General features: G+C 38.4%; 1 protein-coding gene across 1 annotated transcript in view; it reads left to right on the plus strand.

Annotated features, from left to right (window-relative positions):
- SHISA7 (shisa family member 7) overlaps positions 1–6,651 on the plus strand; it is a 127,368-nt gene extending 120,717 nt beyond the window's left edge. The window contains exons 5-6 of the mRNA XM_018559579.1: positions 1,104–1,259; positions 5,415–6,651. Coding sequence (XP_018415081.1) covers positions 1,104–1,259; positions 5,415–6,001 — 743 coding nt within the window. The 3' untranslated portion in view covers positions 6,002–6,651. The remainder of the gene's footprint in view (positions 1–1,103; positions 1,260–5,414) is intronic.
- The last annotated feature ends 14,479 nt before the right edge of the window (positions 6,652–21,130 follow it).

Consider the following 21,130-nt stretch of genomic DNA (forward strand, 5'->3'; position numbering starts at 1 on the left):
AGAAGAATTTTCACACATTTTAGTGTTTAAAAATAGCCAGAACCCTTCCTCTCGCAACTTCCTGAAATGATTAAGAGCTGAAAACAAAAATAGCATTATTGTTTTGCCAGTTGCTGTTGCACATCAATTTAAAACATTGAATAAACTAAAGAGTCAGCTATAATGGGTTCTTTACATTATTACATATGAATATTAATGGGTTGATTCGTGGAATTGTCTTTAATGCAAAAGATACTTTTTCATAGGTAAATTGATCCATGGTTTAAAAGATTTATGCATACTATGGGCTTTTTGAAGAATTAGGGTTCCTTCTAAAAAGCAGAACTCCAGCCATCCCCCAAAAACCTTTTCTCACCCTCCTTCCCGAAGCCCTTCTCCTGTATTTTTTCTGCAGCTTTTAGGCTAGCCCTGTGATGTCATGGGTTCTTACTCTTGTCTCTTGGCAGCGAAGGGCAGACCTTCTTACTGAACTAAGCAACACTCACATAATGACATGTGGGCACAGCTCCATTTAGGATTACTGTGACAGGGAACAGGTCCATGACAGCCGGGCTCACAGAAAGTGGATTGAAAAATGCTGTCCTTTAATCAACCAGGAAGAACCCAACAGAACTGGCTGGAGTAAAAAGCAAGGGGACAGCGCAGGTGTGCAATCCATTGTCACTTTTTTTTTTTAAACAAGAGGAGGGGAGCTATAATTAAAGATAAACTAGAGTTCGGCTTTAGGTACATTAAAAAAAGTATTTAATGATGTAACATGCTAGTAGGTGTGTAATGCATAAAGCTACAGTTAAATACATAGGCCCTCTGTGACGCAGTTCTGATGTCTTATTCCACATTGCTCCAGGTAGTGCTTGCCAGTGTCAGAAAAAGTTAACAATGAAGTAAAAAATACTTGCACATGATTCTAAAAGTAGAAATGCGGAGATATCTACAGACTCTCTTTGCTACAGATTTCAAACCAGGTCTACAAAACGCGCTATTTCCAATTAAATAAAAACAATTTCCATTTATCACAATAGTATTATGTGAACTAGAACTGATTATTTAAATATTTTTTTTAAATGTGATTTCAATTCCTTTTTTTTTACTTCCCTTTCTAGATTACAGATTGAACAATATTCAGCTTCCAGCTTCTTCCAAAAAATATAATACATTGTCATTCTCTCGTTCTTTCCATAACTTGTCTCATTTGCCACCCTCGTATGAGTCTGCTATCAAATCAGATATCAGCAGATATTCATCACTCAAAAGACTGGGTACGTTTTGTAGATGTTATATGGCTGAATTTTAGCTTTGTTTATCTAAGTTAAATGATAGTTGCATTGCTCCTTACCTTAGCAATTCCTGATAAAGCAAGAGGGACTTAATTAAATTGTTCCTTACCTTAGACCACACCATGGAAGAAATTAATGTGTTGGTTAAAGAGAACTTTAAAAAATACTCTGTAATTGAGAACTATGAATGATAATCATGTTTAACACCAGAGATAACAGACTAAATGTGGATCCCAGCTTTATGAATCACCATCAAATAGTCTTATGGCCCTTCTCAACTCTGTGACCCCCCCCCCCCCACACACACACACACACACACACACACACACACACACATCCCATAGCCCACTACTCTACTCCTTATCTGACTAAAATTCTCACTTTTAGTGCAGCCATGGTGTATTTTGCCCTGCCTTAGTGATTCCAGAGAAAGGAACAGCCACTGGTACATTGTTCCTGAATGTAGTGATTCTAGAGAAAGAAACAGCTACCAGCTACTGGTACATTGTTCCCTCCTTAGCAATTCCAAAGAAAAGAACAGCCACTGGTACATTGTTCATTACTTTAGTGATTCTAGAGAAAGGAACAGCCATTTTACATTGTTCCTTGCCTTAGCGATTCCAGAGAAAGGAACAGCCATGGTAGATTGTTCCTTGCCTTAGCGATTCCAGGGAAAGGAACAGCCATGGTAGTTTGTTCCTTGCCTTAGTGATTCCAAATAAAGGAACAGCCACTGGTTCATTGTTCCTTGCCTTAGCGATTCCAAAGAAAGGAACAGCCACTGGTACATTGTTCCCTGCCTTAGCGATTCCAGAGAAAGAAAGAGCCACTGGTAGATTGTTCCTTACCTTAGTGATTCCACACAACTGGCACAATACCCATACCCCTGTCCCAGCTGCTGCTACATTACACTGCACTCTAATGCTAGTAAAACGCTGGTTGTGGTCTAAGTAGCAATGGGCAATAAAAAGTTTAGAGCTGGTATTGCTTGCTGATTTCTCTTTACAAACCACCAAAAATAACTAATATCTTTGTGCATGATTTAGGGAAAAGTTGGGGAAGTTTTAATGTAATGCTCTCTCAGAGGCAATTGTAAGCTACAGTATACTGTATATTTTCCTCTGTTTAGTCTGCTAGATATGCTGTTTTAAGACTACACTCTCATTGTTGTTCTGTCAATGCCCTAACACTTCCAGTCTCTGGAATATATGGATAGGCTGCAGCATTCAGTGAAACATAGGGAGAGTTCACTTTTAACAGCAGCTTTAACAAAAAATGTTTGCAGTTCTCCTTTACTATACAAAATCCAACCCAACACCATTTTCAGTTGCAGGTATATTATTAGTTAAAGTGAAAATTCAGGCCAACTATAGCACTGCAAGAATTTTAGAAAACTTCAGTAGAGCCTCTGTTTACTTCCAGTTTTCATATAGCACATTGCCAATATATGAATCAGCTGTTTACTGAACATATACATCTATTTATATCAATCCCTCCCCCAGAATGTGCAGGATATGGAGACGATAATGTGAACATGAACATTATAGGGATTAAGTTGCGATTATCTTTTATTTTTTCTTTGTCTATGCTCTGTAGGTGGTATGAGAGTGTATTGCACGTTGTGTTTAGCAGTGGTTATTACACATGATCAGTAAAATGGGTGACTTCCAAAGAGGACTAATTATTGGTGTCTATCTGTAACCAGAACTGCCAATTCAATTTGTGTTTAGGAGAAACAGTCTTCAGGTGCATGACTGCATACACAGGGCACGGCAAGACTTCAAGAGAAAAAAATCTGCTCTTAGGTTTACTGCAGTACAATACTCCCTGTCATTCAATTTTGGTTTTGGACCCATATACGAAGATATATAGTATTTTTGGCCTCTGTGGTTTAAAGTGGAACAGCTTTACTAACATTTTCACTGAGATGGATAAATAGATAGTTATAGAATCTTGCAGTCCTAACTCCAGTCCAGCAGTCACGACATGAACAAAAGGGGTTTTTCACTATGCTGCTGAAGGCAGCAAAGTGAATTATCGAGACGAAGTGAACTGAGCCGAACGGCATTCGGATATTCACTTCGGCTCTATCCGGCTAATTTTATCTGTACATCGGCTGGCTTTGGTCAGCCAAACATGCTCAGCATGTTGGCTGAGCCGAAGTGCAGAAGCCGTTCGAATCAGCCTATGCAACATCTGGATCCGCTGAGCCGAAGCTCCAGCAGTTCACTCACTGCCATTCGCCCCTATTCTCATGTGGGCTGAACGGCAGTGAGTGAATAGGCTACCTCCAAGGTAGCAAGCAGAATAAAAAAACATGTAAACAAAAGAAAAAATATGTTAAAAAATGATTTAAATAGATGTGAAAAAAAGAAAAATTTAAAAAAATAAAAAAAACTGTATAAAAAAGAAAAAAAAACAGAGTGCCCCCCCCCCCCCCAAACCATACCAGACCCTTTAGGTCTTTCCAGGGGTCACCCCTGGAAAAGCACCTTGACCCTGTGCCCATGGGGACAAAGGCCTCTTCCCCAAAAGCCCTGGGGCGTTGGTTGTGGAGGTCTGCGGACAGGGGGGATTATTTGCATCGGGATACTTTAATTGAAAAAAAAACAAAGGATTATGACAATTCCTTTATTTAAAAAATTAAAGTCCCAAAAATGTATCCAACCATGTAATCTAGGGTCAATCACGACATCCAGCGTTGTCCACGACAAAGATGACTATGCAAAATAAGAAAAAACTTGGCGCCCGCCGACCCAACTGCACGCGATGAACTCCTGCCGCAGAATGAAGATTCTGACTAATGCCGGCCAAATATAAGATATTGTGAATAGCCCGTACAGCAGCCCTTCGGTTCGACTGAACCAAAGGGCTCAGGAGGCCGAAGTGAGCCGAAAGGATCAGCCGAAGCTATGGATAGATCCTTTGGCTCCTTAGTGAATAACCCTACTAGTATTTTCAGAGAGAGGTCAGTAATGGAAGTTTAGCACATACGTCCCATATTGTGTGACTTTTTGTATGAATATGAATATATAGTATATGACTTTTTTGGCTTTTTGCTTTTTAAATAAACAATATAGTGGCTGATCTCTAATCCTTTCTTGAAATCAGTTGTGTAGAGTAAACTAAGTTTTATATAATGTTTAAAACACCATTCTTGTAATTTATTGCAATACCAAACTACCTGTTCAGTTTCATTCTGCAGCCATTTGATTTTCTAAACATGCCCTAAGAAATTCTAACCATGGCAAGCTTGGCAACCTGGGTTTTCATTGATTGTGTACAAAACGCCCCCAGAAATGTTTTCTGTTCACGTATTTTTGGCTTTTATGTTTTTCTCTTATTACAACACTGGGGCCAATTGTATGATTATAGTACGTGAGCCTCCTGTTTTGCACTCACGGTGGTTGGAATCTGTCATTTTTAACGGAACGGTGGGTTAAACTTTGCCATAAAGTTTGCTGAAATTCTTGCAATGTATATAATTGGCCTGGAAGAGGAGTATTTTTTGTCAACAAAAATACTTTTAGGCTCCATTCACATCTCTGCGATGCAGGAGAGCATGCGTTGACACATATGATTATGTATCGCACAAGATTGAAATGTCACATTGTGTCATGTATGTTGCATCACACCACAATGCATGGTAACATATTACCATGAGCCGTGATGTGATGCAATTTAAAAAAAGGCTTGTGCACTTCTTTTGCTGTGATTTAGATGTAATAGGCAGGTGATTTAAATGAGAGGGCTGCCCTACTGCAATGCACCCTGCAACGCATCTGCGATGTCGCATAACAGAGATGTGAACAGAGCCTAATTCATGTAGTTGTTATAACTTGACTTTCTTTATCCTATGTACTTTTTTGTACTGTTCTTTTGAAGAACCTTAAGGAGTGCATACAAATAAATAAATAAATAAATAAATAAATAAAAAGACACAATCTAAGAGTCAGAACACTAATGAGAGAGATAAGATAAGAGAGTGTCTGTATGTTGAGCATAGATGTTGACATATCAGTCCACCATTGCACCGAAAGCTGACAATGAGTAAGGACATTTTATTTAATTAAAAAATGGCATTAAATGTATCTTCCATAACCAATATTTCTGTGTTTTTTTTATTGTTTCATAAAGCTGAGAAGGATATGGATGAATTTTATCTAAAGCGAAAACACCTAGCGGAATTAACACGTGGTACCCTTCCTCAGCATGTCATGAAGATGAACTATGACCATGATGGCTACCTGGAAAAATCTCAAACGCCAAGACGAGTCATGTCCCAGGAGCATATCCTTTCAGACAATCACTACCCAGTACACTATGATTACACTATACCCAGAGACCGTCTAATTTCTCAAGAACGCCTTCTTTCTCGTGAGGTCTTGCACTCACAGGAGCATCTGCTGTCTCCAGAAAGGATGCACCATCGTGGGCCACCGCCATTCCATGAAATGCGTCTTGGACATCAGAAGGCCCTGTCTCACACCAATGTCTGTGCGAGCACTCCTATGCTAGACCGCCACCACATGATCAAAATGAATTCCCACCCTACTTCTTCCAATTCCCCCAAGACCCAGTGGGATATGGCCAACCACACAGCCAATCGACGGCAAGCCTTTGCTTCTAAACGTCAGAATACCATTGAGCAACTTCAGTTCATTCCTGGCCATCTTCCTAGCCAGCACCTACGTACTGGAAGCAAGAACGAAGTCACCGTTTAAGCTGCATATTTTACTATTTGTTTTTTTCCTTAATCAGAAAAAAGAGGCAGTTGCTTTTTATTCTGTGGCTTCCTTCATTTTTTCACATTGCTAGTTTGAACTTATCAGCTTATACATATATAAGTAAAACCAAGAAAAGATTGCTCCAGTTTTCTAGAGTGATGAAAAGGGAGTATTTCTACATTTTTTTCTTTACCTTAGTTTTACTGTTTTAATGTATGCAGCTGCCTCCACTGCCAAGTTGATGAAACAGTCAATGGCACCAAATGATGTCAAAGATGATGGCGTTCACAAGCAAGCAGAAAGCTGTGACTCTGGCACCAGCCTACTCTCCGAGGGATGTGGATCATACAGCACCTTATGTGGCTGGCAGGTAGAGATTGGTTAGCCCAAGGGGAAACGGTGTGTTTTCGAAATGGACAGAGAAATTTGATTTCCGGTTGGTTTTTTGCCAGTGAGTGAAAACATCCCCAAGAACAACTAGCAATCAGAATTCAGTCAGGGTAAGGTCAATATATGACACCAACTGATAAAAGATAAGAAGTTGCACACTTTTTTTTAACAATGATAATTATGTATAGGATGAACACAGTGATATCACTGCGAGGACTAGACTTTAAAGTCCTGATTTTCCCAAACTTATAACTTCACCCCTTTTACTAGCAAAACAACTTGGTCAAGTGCAATACAATCTAGTAGCCAATACAAGTGGTTCGGTACAGCACAAACTATACCCGGTATTCACAACAATATTATTGTGATTAGGTTTCTTCACAATCTTAGTGGCTACAATTAACCGCATTCAGTTTTTTTGCCATCAATACAAACATGGTCTAGAAAGGATTAGTTTAATCGTCTTGAACAGTTTTCTCCTCTAATGTTTGCAGTGCTTACTGTCTGCATCATCGTCTCTAATTCAAAAAAACTATTTTTGAGTCAAAAGAAAGCCATCTGGTTCCTGATGTTGCGCTATCAATGCGTCATATGATTTGGTTGTATTATTTAAAAAGAAAATAAGGATTGTGCCATAAAGAAATGTTTATTTTATTATTATTATTATATTTTTTAACTCAATGACGTCACAGTATTTCAGACTACTATTTCCACTATTATCTTCAGACCATCACTGATGGTAAAATTACCTGTAAATTTCCCCCCTTTTCCTACTCCATACACTTCCATGGAGAGCTATCAAACAGGAATGGCCTTAACTGTTTCAATAATATCTCGCCTCAGGCAGATTTTTTGATTATTAGATTAATTCCAGATTTTATTTTCTTTGCCAGGCACAAACTTACTGATCTGCCATGTGTGAAAAGTACTTTCTTTCTCTCCATCACATTACCAAACTAGATGTCAATAAGCTAGAATATCTAATTTCCTGAAAATCGAAAACATTACTAATACATTTATGTGATTAGTCAGCTCAACTAATTGTACTGAAAATGTTTCCTTGTTGACATTCAAATGACTGTCTATCCTTCATTCAGAATTCACATTTTGCTGCTAAGGTTTCATTGCTAGGATACTGAATTCACCTACAATAAAATACCCTACTGTTATCTTACAGTGGATTTACACAGCTGTAAAGATGGATTCACAACCAATGGAGGGAAGATTCCGATGTGTAGCATGAATATATGAACAAATATTTGCGTTATTTTTTTAAACCTTCCATCAAGCTTGTTGACCTCTGCTGCTCTAGATGTAATGCAAATCTTCCCAGGATTTTGACATGGAAATTCAACAGGCCGAAGATCTTTTTTCAACACTGTGGCATTGTCATTTGCACTATTTAGTGCTTTCAGCTAATGTGATTTAATTGTAGCTGGTTTTCAATTTATTTATACATGAGTGATGCTTGAACTGAGGATCTGTGAATGCCTCCTTATACACATCAAATCAAAGATGTTGTCTCACACCCATGTCAAACTCAAATAACATTACTGATCTTCAGATGGTAGTCTTCACAAAAAATCAATTAGATTAAAAAAAGAGCTCCAGTTAGAAAAACAAAAACCTTCTTTTTAGCAATCATAATGTCCCCAGCCAGCATTTTCTTCATCCAGTCCTTTCCTCAATGAAAAAAGTTACTTCAATCAAATGAAGACTTACACTGGAATCAATAGTTCTGTTGGAAATACTATATGGTGTCAAATACACGGTATATACATTGGGGGCATTTATTAATTACTGTCGAACAGCAAGAAGGTGCTAAACAGAAGCAGTGAGACAGTTTATGTTATTTACGATAAGAGTTCAGCTTTATTCATAAATTCCTCCCTCTGCTATTCTAATATAGCACTGTGACAGAATAAAACCTGACTCTGATCACTTCCTAATTGTGCCTCTGTTTGGAGTGAAAATCTGTCTCATCTTCAATAATAAATCCAGTGAAGTCACAACCTTTGCTAAACCGGCTCAGTTGTCTGGCCAGGATTTTAAGCAGGGGTCGCAAATACATAGGATTATTGATATTACAATATAGATATTGCTAAATGAGAGGCGGCCTTATTTAGATCTAATTGTGCTGCTAATTTGATTGATATATGTCCCCCAATGTTATAATAAATGCTGTAAGGTTTCTACAGGCAAATTGTGTGAAGAAATCTCTTAACATTTATTTGACACAATAAAGTTCTATTAACTACAACCACATTGGATATGATCTTGTGACAGTTGGTGGATTTGGTTAACCTCACACCCTGAAATACCTTGTCCAACAATTCAAATCAGTACAGCCACACAGTGTTCTGAATACAACTACTTCATGAGTGAAAAGCACTTTGTGAACCCGCATTTATTACTCAACTACATCACTTGGACATGACTGACCTCTGCCTAAACTATGAAGTTGCCTAAACACCCCCACCACTGACAGGGCATGAACTCTTACACTGCTGGAGCTGTATATAGGAGAGACTGTTGCTAGAATTATGTGCCAATCATGTCTGCTTTGCCTTTCCTCTCCCATGCCCATCTGAAGACACTTCCAATGTTACACTGATTTAAAATCACAGCTAGAGTCCAGAAAAAAAATGGAATTTAACAAACAACAGATTGTAGGTATTAACACAGCAGCAGTATATAATAACAGTTTTTTTACAGAAACAGATAAATATGTAGATGACGGGGCCTATTTATAAAGAACTGTGTAAAATGTAAATGAACCTTTCTAACCTTTCAAACTATTTATAACAAGAGAAAGTTCCCAGGATTTCAATGCTTTTTATTTCCATATAAGTTTCACTGTGAAATCAGTTCTCTAATAAAATGTATCCTGTTTATAGGTAGGTTACAAGAACGTCTTACTTTCTCTACCAGTAAAAAAAATGTCAGCAATATGGACCTGGCGTAATAAATGGATGTGCAATAGGACCATCCCTGGCACCACTCCTGTAAGGTAGTAGAAGCAGTGCCGTGCATTTATTTTTAATTATACCTAACTGTTGCTGCAAAATAAAAATGCCATGCCTGGTTTCCCCCCAAAGGCCACCAGAACATTAGCCATCCTTATAATTGCCAGAAAGTTAGAGATAACCAGCCATGAAGTTCTTTGGAAATATTACCATTTATCACAATGCATCTGTATAAAGGACAACCTCTAATGCATTTTAGCCTTACTCAGGCCTTAGTCATAGTGACATAGTGATCCTTATAACTGCAACATTGCTGGCACTCCTGTGGCCCCTGCTATACTGATAGCAGCTCTTAAGTCCTTCATAATTCAGTAGGATTGGAATTCCATCTTTAGAGCCTGTAGATTCCTTTGGACCTCAAAGTAACATTCTTCTGCTAGGATCAAATCTTAACATACATTATACAATACAAAATTTACACACAGCATTTACCTGTATTCCTGCTCCTAACCTGGCTTTGAATATTGTGATACTGTGTAAATAAACTTATAGAAGATGGCTTTTTGTACAAATTATGGAAAAATTGTGTGGCCAATAATTGTACGAAAAGCTGTTTCTTTCCCTCAGTCATCTACAGGCATGTGCCTACTGTGCCTAATGCAGATCCAGCACTGGGGGTATCCCCCCCTCCCCCCAAAAAAGCAAGTAGCCCTCTGAAAGCACTAGTACCAGGTGCTAATAGTCACCAGGATATTGACCACCTCTGCTGAGAAAAGGAACACTCACCATAAACACTCACCGCTCCAATTCCGTGCATGGACTCCTTTATAGAAAGGTCTCTCGGGTGCTGGCAAAGAAAAGGTGTGCTTTCACCTGTGGTAACACTGGTACAAACAGAAGCCGCACTCCATAGATCTTCTAACTTGAATCCAACTTTATGACTGTGCAAATAACAGATACACCATACAGGCGCTCCCCAGATCCTCTCACACGTTTCACCTACCAAGGCTTAATCATAGAGATAAGATTCTTATACCCATGTGTTCAGAGATATACACCACCCCTATCCCTCCTAGGAGCCAATTTAGCCAATGTATGTACTGCTTAGGAAAAGAAAAACAAACTACACAAATTTCAAATAAAAGGACTTGACACACCCAGGCTGCCTGATTTTATATTTTCAGCGGTGAAGTACTGAACAGATTTTACTTCTTCCTTTCAGCAAGTGCTCCTCCCAGGTTTCATAATGGAAGTCTGTTCTGGTCAATTGGGTTATACACTAAAAACACAACAGTTAGACATGCAGGTCACGCAGACACATGGGGGTTTAATATATTTGGTCCTCTGCCATACTGAATCAGATTTGTAAATAAATGTAGATTCCAGAGTTATTCATGTTCTCTCCTTAAAGGCCCCATACAAGGATTTGAAGACACCGTTTTATTTAGAAATCTACTCCCTTTCTTCTTTCATTATGGTTTGTTTGAGAAATCTAGAAACTATGGGAGGTACATAGACTTGGAGGACTGAATAAATAAGCAAAAATAGCAGCTGACGTATTCTTGGTCCAGTGCAAAGAATCCCTATCATGGTTAGACTGTCCATCTTTAGTCCATAAGAACCACATGTGGGAAGGAATTTTGGGGAAGACACAATTTTAATTAGTAATTCTTCATTCATTAAGGGTTACAAGAACTTTTTTTCTTTTCTTGTGCCTAGTGCTAACAGTGTCTTAATATGGCAATTAGCCTATTTTAGAGTTTTGAAGACCTGCCCTATAAGTCCAGATTAGTGACCTACATTGGTTAAAACTTGCATATATGTATCCCATTGCACTCCTGACCCAATAAAATCTGTGGTGGGTGCTGCAGTGACGGTTGGTGCAGTGAATTCTGAAGAAAAAGAGAAGTCACTGGCACTTCAAAGGTGATACCAATACATCCTTTTATTGATGCGCGTTCGCATTATCACCAAGCAAACAACTTTTCTGGGTCGCATAGAGTCCCTTCATCAAGAAAACCATTTTGCCTGATGAAGGGACCCTATGTGGCCCCAAAATGTTGTATCTTTATAGTAATGTGAACATGCAACTATCAGGGTAGGCTTTTTTTAATCAAAATGTGGAAGATAAAGCTAACCCCATGTTTTGTTGCTCCCTGCTTTGACTGTACCAAATCTTGATCTAGATGTACTGTGCATTAGTAATCAACTGCTGTAACAATGACACTTCAAAGCCATTTTCTGTGCTCTAAATCTGTAAGAGGAGAGCTTGTTTGAAATGCTTAGGATATGTCCCAGATGTTGATTGGTTAGGTAAATAAATTATACTTTACAACTAAAAAGTGTTTGTTTCAGTCATAAAACTATAGCCACAGTTGAGGCTTGATATTAGTATTCATTTTCTCAGTTTATGAGAAGCATCAGACATTAAAAGCTTGGTAAGGGGGTCCTTAGACTGTTGACAAATAAGACCATTGCACTCATAAGCATGTAATATTGCACCTGAGGTCATTTGAGCATTTATACTGTTAGACTGTCCACAGATAACATAGTAAAAGCAAGCAATGTTTCTGGATGCTGTGGTGTGTCCTAGAGTCAGGTGAACTCCAAAGGAATAAACCAAAAAAGGTGAGAGAGAGGGAGAGACAGAAGAAGCATTTATGGTGTAGTAGTTTTTATGTATGTTTACTTTTTTAAAGAGATCATATAGATAAAATAAGACTTTCTGGGTGGCTTGTAGCAAATTCACAATAAGTTGATAGATCGCTCTCAATGTCAGGGGTTCCCAATCCTAGGTTTCACGATGGATATCAGGATGATCAAGGTACAGTGTTTATGGTGGACAGAAAGTTTCCCTCTGGTGTAGAGGCAGAGGCACCCTTGGATTAGTGTGGATGTTGTAAAGCATAGACAGTCTCAAATATCCAAACGCTGATAATATTCTTAAGAAAATGAGCTTTATTGCAGCCATAAATGCGTTTTGTGACTATCTGTCACTTCTTCAGTATTAGGTGTGGGACAGATTTTCATGGCTGGGAATCATTTCTTATCAGTGATGATTGTTCCTGCTGTCTGACAGTTTTACAGTACAGTAGTATACCGGTTTCTGTTGTGAGCATGAATTCTAATAACTGCACAATTCTTAGAAGAGGTGACATACACCTGTTTCCAGTGAAAGTCTAATTGGAAACAAGAGAATCTGAAAGCTTGGTGGAAACGAAAAAAGAATAAAAAGAATAACTTCCTGAACCTCTGGACTTCTGTTGAGTAACGTGTCCCCATTCTCTTTTGTTCTCTGAGATTCAGATGAAGTCTAGTATTGTTGTCATTCAGATATGATGATGCTGTGTTATATTAGAAGAGCTGTAGCTTTCTCCACAGACCATTGTAAATAGAAGAGAACCAAGGACCTTGTTGTTGCAGCCTTTGTAAAAGGGGGATAATGTTATTTGAAAAGCAAATCATTCTGCACTATTACATTTTATTCAACTTGGAAAACTGCTTTAGTTATGGTTAATGAATGGTTTAAGCAATGGTAAAATATTCCATACATTATTGGCAGCCTCCCTTTGATCCTTTGACTAGGTTTGGCAGTTTTGCTCCAAGACTGCAGGTGTGTTTGCCTTTACCAAATACTGTATATAGAAACATTTTTCCTGAAATGATGGTACTTTGTTAAAAGATTTTAGAGTCCAGTACACTATGTTTCCAATACAGAGATGATTAACCATTTATAAATGTGGAGGGAAAATAGCTGCCAAACAGACTTTTTAAAGTGTCTTACGAGGAAATAGCATACACGTTTTAGTATGCCACTTCATTATAAATAGGTCCCATTGAGTTGTATCCTGTTTTTTTTAGTATATCACACTGAAGAGGAAGTATGTTTACACACATACTGAATGTTTTACACTGTCTAGCAGAAGGACTGATCAGGGTACCCTCAACATTGTCATTCACAGAAAGGACTTCAGTATGTCTAATGATATAATAGGACTATAAAATCAGGCCAATGATAGACAGTGTTAGTGTATGGATGAGTACTCTTTAATACATGGAATTTGCTGAGTCATAAATTATCCTAATATACGATGAGTAGACTTGGCCTGTTATGGTTTTACTGTAAATTACCCAAAGTAAAATATTACTTGGGTGGTATGAATTATGCTTGTTATAGGCACAGTAGTTTTCAATCACAAAAAGATGTTTTGTATAATAAGTGGGGTATGTAAAAACGCTACAGATGTGGACAAAGCTAGCAGTATGCTTAGCTGATCTAGAACCTTTAGTCATGGATAACATGCATGTATAGATAGTCGTTAAAGTTTTTTACAGTTACATAGGGCTAAAAAAAAAAGAGTGATGTCCACCAAGCTCATTCTCTTACAACCCCAGCAGGTAAGGCTGAGTTCCATCACTTTTTAAAACAACCATGCAATGTAAATTTAACACACTTGGTACATTTTGTGGAACTAACCAATCAAGATCTCTCTGCATATGCTCAGTTTAAATTGTACTTAGACTATCCTCTTGTTTAACACCACAAGTGTGGAAATGGTTTATTTAATGACATAATGTAACTTCTCAAGTACTAATGCCAGCCAATTACTAAGATTCAATGTAGCCGGGTCCATGTAAGACTATTTTTGCAATGTGTCAAATTACTTTTCAAATTGCTTTTTTCCTTAATATATAAATGCTTATCTATTTGTCAGGAAAAAACAATGTAAGAAAATACTTAAAGCTGAACTCCATAGAGTATTATGCATACTTACATTGGTCCAGCATGACCCAATGTAAGTGTGCATATTCGTCCCGAAGTCAGAGCTACTTCAGTGCTTCACAGCGATTGTCCGTGTCCTTTATGGCACTGAATGGCTTCCCATTTGCTCTAAAAATACAGGGGGTCACTCACTGGGCACAGCAGCGATTTAGAGAACACCCAGAATTTTTATCAAATGATGTGAGGTGTTCTCTGATTGGATGAGGGGTGGAACTTGACATCACCACCCCTTTTAAAATCAGAGAACACCTTGTATTTATTGATAAAAATAATAGGTGTTCTCTGAATGGCCTCTGTGTGGAGTGAGCTACACCCCTGTGTTTTCATAGCAGAGGGGAAACCGCTTCCTTTTCACTTGGTCCCTAGGTAACAGAATTTGGAAGTTGTTGTTGTTTTGGGCAGCAGATGTTTCTGCGCTTGCTTTCATTCAGACTAAACTGGGAGAACATTATTTGTGTTGTACATATAAGCCTATGTCTTAAAGGCAGTAAGTCTCCATAGTAATCATTACCTAATTAAAAATGTCAGCAGAAACTTAGGGTGAAATTACTTTTTGTATTATACATGCTTGATGATGCGTTGGAAACCAGTGTATCTGGTAAAAAAAAAACTGTGTTTTTACAATTGCTGAAAAAAATCTTATTTTTATTGACAATCACACCATTCTACAATCAATACTGGATACATGTCTAGAGCCAGGTAGGCATTGCACCTAAATAAGCACATAATGAACAGAACATCTTAGAACCTTTTCTATGTTTGCCTAAGAAAGCGCCTGTACCTTGGATCCTCAAATGTCCTGCTGACTAATAGACCGGATTGACTGACCGCTCAACTCTGCATTAAGGCCCAACTGAAGTTTGACATCTCTTTAAAGTCCTGTACCTCCGCATGTTATGATTTGTAGCAGACATTTTTTTGAAATGCTTTAAAATACATTTTTCTTTTAATTAAATTGCTGCTCTCTGGCCTTCTCTATGATAGTGCTCTGTGCTGGTATAGCTGAGTAACAGCCACACCCCTCAATACAGACTTGTGTAGCAGAGACAGAGGGGGTGTGTCTATCTAGCTCTGAATGAATTATTGAGAGCAATGGGTCCAATGGGTCATACCTATTAGACTGAACAGTCATATTTGGACACCCACCACCACTGCTGTAATAGGAAATTGGGGACTTTGGAAATGGATGTTGTTAGTACAAAGTCTATCCGATTTCATGTCTATTTCTGTGACTTCAGTTGGGCTTTAATGTTTTACAGTAACCAATGACCATAGATAACAAATGAGAATGCGCAAACATTTTCCAAACGTCCTCAAAAAAAATTTTTGTTCTGACTTAAACTGTCTGCTGCTGTATTCCCTGCACATACACTACCCACTTTGGTTACACAAAAGTTCAAGTATTGTTACACTTTCTCCTCCATGTATGGGAACCATAAACATTTTTTTTGCAACTTAGGATCAGAGAGAATTTGCTTGTTTATCGAATGAAAGAAAGAGTTATCTACACCCATAGTAGAGCGTGATACACCTTAGCCAGGCCAGTAATGCTACTTTCTTAACTCATGTGTGTGCCCTAAGAGCACCAGCGTAATTTGTCCATTTAGGAAATTCTATATATTAGAGAAAGATAGGTCGCCATAGTTCTATATGCACCATATAGCATCATGTACATTTCCATATTTGCATTCCTCTTTATTACTGAAGAAATGTGGGAGCTTTTTACTTCTTCCTATCTCTTTTATAAAATAAAAATATGAATATATATGTTATACAGAGCCTGGCTATAAAAGGCAGTTCTCTGTTTAACTTTGTAAGGGCTAATAAATACTACTCAAACCTTTTTGCAGTCATTAGACACCTGACATGGCACAGAAGACTTTGTTCGGTGTCCACTCCTCAGCGTGCAGTGTTCTTTTTTTTGTCCCAGAGATTTTTTTTTACTTTTTAAGTTTTTCTTTTTCATTTTCTCAAGACATGTTCGAAATGTTGAGATACATCTATTTCTCTGTGTAGATAAACGTACTTGTGTTCATTTTAAATATAAAAAAATAGATTTTGTATAAAATATTTTGGAGTTTGTTTTTTTTTCTTTAAAACAAAATATCTGATAGAGCACATATGTAGATTTTAATGATTTATTTTTGCTTCTTTGTTCCTCCTGCCTAACAATCTAAAAATAACAGTGAACTTCAATGTTCTTCCCACTAGTCTGTTTTACAGTGGGGCATATTGTGTTGTTACCACACTGTTTAACACAGATCCTTCACTAGTTAAAGCCTTCAATGTTAAATTGTCTACCTGATGTTTAAACTAAGGGTCTATTTTAATGCTTGCATGCAACTATATCAAAGTACTCTAGGAGTTGTTGTGCTTCCCTCAACATCATTGTTTCACTTGAAAGTATACAAATAAACTTTGCTTTAGTATCTTAAATAGCAAGAAGGTAAAAATCTGATTCCACAGATATGAGTACAGTAATATCCTGCAACATTGTGGTTGCACATAAAAGCATTGCATGCTACTGTACAATCATCTAGAAACATAACACTTAACCTTTTTGCTGCAAATGAAATAATTCAATCGTCATATCCAAACAAGACCTCCAGAAGCTCAGATATTAAAGGAAAACTCCAGTCAGGACAAAAGAAAACAGCGTTGTTTAATCAGAATATGGACATTTAGGGACCTGTTTATAAACAATTTGTAGAGCCATTCACACTTTGAATCTTTGTGAACTTTTGTTCTGTGCGAATTGAGGCAAAAAAGAATGTTCTTAGTATGTTTTCTTTTAAAGTGAAGGTAATATTCAGAGAATACCACATTATGGCCACTAGATGGAGCGGGAGAGCATAGAAAATACGTATTTGTTTCCTATGCTCCATCTAGTGGTAATAATTCAGTATTTTTTTTTAAATATTACTTTCAACTTGAAAAGAAACTATACTAAGGACGTTCTTTTTTTACATTCATTCCCACAGGTTGAACGTTCACAGACATTCACAAGGCGAATGGCTCCGCAAATTGTTTATGAATAAACCCCATAGTATTTTTAATGAGCTGTGTATATAGTCTCCTGTTGCTGCTCCCTTTGAAACTGCTACTTGCTGAGCTGTACTGCTAATCTAATGGGTCAAATTATTTTGGAACTTTCCTTTATTATCACTTACCTGTAACAAGTATCCAGGGCACTGACCTTACCTGCGGCATGATTATTCAAGGTCAGTGAAAACATACTGAAGCCAAAGGCAGTTAGCATTTTTAGGAGGTTAGCCAATGGCAGCCTACATATGTCACTACATGTTTCCTTTAAAAGGGAACTTTTGCCAAGAAGCTAATAATGCAGTTAAATAATATCTATAACAGGTAAACTCTTTTACCTGCCAAAATACTTGTAATGCTGTTCAATAATTCTTGTGATCCACACGCCTTATCATACTATATAGCCGAAAGGGTATGTCACCTCCCTACCTCCACCCTGCTCACCTGATTATACATGAGCATCCCCCCACTTGGTGAGGTCCTCCCTGTACTCTGCCCCTTTACCCCACAGTGCCTGAAACATGTCAGGTTGACATCATTGTGCAATGCAATAGAGCTTGACTAGCTCACACGGTTGGTCCTCACGCTTAAAGCCCAAATGAAGCCATGTTTTTTTATTATGGCTATGCATGCAGTCAGGCTGTGTGTGTTTTTATTAATGTGTTAATAGGTGCTTTAGTATTACACTAAGCTAACCTGGGCTGGCAGCATTATGGAGATCCTGACCGCTACTTTCACACAGAGCACATCAGTCTGGATCTCCAGAAAACTGACACACCCCTTGCACAGTGCTCCAATAACAATGCTCATGCTTATTGTGCAGTATTGTTTATTGGATCACTGTGTAGAGGGCGTATCAGACCGATGGAGACTCGAACTGCTGCTCTTATTGTGAAAGCTGCGGTCTGGATCTGCAGCATGCTGCTGGTATTGGGCAGCTTGATGTAGTAGTAAAGCACTTGTAACACGCACAAATCCTTTACTTCTTATGCAGCCTGACTGCATAAGAATAATAAAATAAATTACTTCAACTGGGATTTATGATTGTTTTCTGGAGCGTGAGGGTATAATGGAAAATGAATATAGATTTTCAGGTAATTATACTTTAATGAGGACACCTAATGATTTTTCTATGAAAACCTAACTGGACTAAATGGTACTTTTTGTATTTTCCCTTGATTTTTGCTTCAACAATAAGTCCATTACAGTTGTCTAAACATTTACAAAAAGCAGGATATGAGAATGTAGGCTTGAATATCATTAAAAGCAATAGCTAGCTGCGGTCACAACTCGTACACACAAGGTGGTGTCACTGTACGGCTTTTGCTGCCATTGCAACATAAAACATTTGCAGAACCTCCGAGTATATTGCTAACCAGTGCATCCAAAAACAAAAAGCAGACACAAGAAAATATTCGTTCCTCTATATTTATTACTGAATTTTGTGTTTTGTCTGGAGTTCTCTTTTAAAGTACTGTGTACCACTGTATGGATATAATTCTTTAACTTTAACATAAAATTTGCTTTATCATAGTTGTAGTATGGACTTTTGGTTTCAATCAGCGACATTGCTAAATTTGCAAAAGAGAAAATCAAATTGCAGGTATTTAACTTGTGTGACTCCAGTTTGCTACTGTAATTTTGAATACACTATTTGATGTTATAGAATTGACTACGTTTTTGAAATTCCGACAACAAAAAGGTTAAACATGTCTAGAACGTTTCCAAATTAACTGCTGCTTTAACTGATGTTAACAGTCTTTATCTTTACCATGAAACTCAGCCAGGTTGATTTCAAAGCAGCATTGCCATTTGTTTGTTGTAATCAGTCACATTAAAAGCCTTCTACCTTCGACAAACTGTTTCCTTTTCATTATTTACAAAACTAAGCTGATACCCTACTGACAGGACTTATAGAACCAGTAGCAAAGTTTTACTTGGTTTCAAGCCAAAACCTATTTTCTTTGCTTTGTGTTGAGTATGTCTGTAAAGGTTTATATTCATCCAGGTCATGGAACAGCTTCGAACTTTGTGTCAAGACTAATAAAGTGATACTGAACTAATGATGTGGTTGGGATGCTCTCACTCTTTACATTTTTTCTGGATTACTTCAGAGACCCATGGGATACCCTTGATGATGGAGAGCTGCCTTTTAAGATTGGAGACCACACAAGGTTGTAATGGATGTGGTTAAGTGACTACGATAAAAATGCCTATTTCAATATATATTATAATATATATATATATGTTATTGCTCCTGTTCATATTAATTCTTAATCAAAATGGCTGCCTAGTTAGTTGCTCAACTTAGCACCCCCCCTCCCCCATGAGAAGTACGCAGTAGAAATAGAAACCAAGAAAAAGTATTTTATATTCTGACTCTCCGTGTCAGCGTGTTTTAGTTCCTCACTGATAGTGTGCACACTTTGTACTGAATTTGGCCCAGGGCCAGATATATGTCGGATTTTTGATGTCCGAGTCCTAAACAAGGTCACACATACCTTTAGAGCTCCACCAATATCTACCTCCTGGCATAGCTAGTAGTAATTTATGATGTTCAACTGGACTTGTTCTGTAATACTGAAGATGTTTCCCAACCTATCTAAGCCACTTCTTCATTTCTGTTGAGTGTCAGAAGCACACCCCACATTTATATCCATATCATTGGTGAGGTCCTCCCTGTACTCTGCCCCCTTACCCCACAGTGCCTGAAACCTTACCCTAGCACCATGGAATGTGTGATGGCAGATGTTGTAACTAGGAGGGGGTTTCCACAACTTTCACACCTTCTATCCTGTTCTTGGGCAAATAAAGGGCATCTATAGTCAAAAACTAAAATTAAACGCTGCTTGCATTTACCAACATTGACATACACTGCCTTGCCAAAAGAAAGTGACACACTAATATTTAGTTGGACCCCCTTTAGCTTTGATTATGACACACATTCACCGTGGCATTGTTTCGATAAGCTTATGCAATGTCACAACATTTATACCCAACCAGAGTTGCATTCATTTTTCACCACGATTTTGTAGTGATGATGGGAGAGTCGGACCACTGTGTAATGTCTTCTCCAGAACATCCCAAAGAGTCTCAATGGGGTTAAGGTCTGGACTCTGTGGTGGCCAATCTGTGAAAATGATGTCTCATGCTCCCTGAAACACTCTTTCACAATCTGAGAGGGATGAATGCTGGTATTGTCATCTTGGAATATGTCTGTGCCATCAGGGAAGAAGAAATCCATTAATGAAAAAACCTGGTCATTCAGTATATTCAGGTAAACAGCTTGTTTTTGGGCACATAATGTTGCTAAACCTAGACTAAGTATCCAATGGAAGGCTCTTACCTAATTGCTTAGCTAAATCCAGGCATTGACTTGTTTTTGGCCAGGCAGTGTATATCCTACGCCAGGGCTCAAAATTTTCACTCACCTGCTCGCATTTGGCGAGTGAAAATGCAGTGCAGTCGAGTGGAAATTCAGTCAGGCTTGAGGTCACAGACCGCGTACCTGACTCGTGGGAGCAGCTGCTCCTGCTGGGCTCTCCGTTCTTTCAGCCCCAGCTCTTCACTGAGCTCCGGGTCGAAAACGAAGTGATTAGTAATGTCTGCAGCAGACCTTACTAATCACACTAGATCACCAGGGATCTGCCTGCTCGCCTCCTCCCTGCAGAAAGACAAGCAGGTGAGGGGGCTTCATTTTATGTGTGGGGGGGAGTAGGAAACAAGGGGGATTCTTATTTTACGTGTGGTGGGCCGGGAGCAGGGGGATTCTTATTTTATGTGAGTGGGGGGCAGGGAACAGGGGGGCAACTCTTGAGGCCTGGCTAGTAGCTCAGGACTTAAAATTTTGACCCCCTGTCCTACGCGGTCTTTGGATCTGTGTTGGCTGAGTGTTAGGCAAATGAAGGCAACAGAAACTGTCAGCATCCTGCAGGGAGAAGAACA

Source organism: Nanorana parkeri, unplaced genomic scaffold, assembly GCF_000935625.1.
Source record: "Nanorana parkeri isolate BGI_ZX_2015 unplaced genomic scaffold, ASM93562v1 scaffold405, whole genome shotgun sequence".
Classification (NCBI taxonomy): Eukaryota; Metazoa; Chordata; class Amphibia; order Anura; family Dicroglossidae; genus Nanorana; species Nanorana parkeri.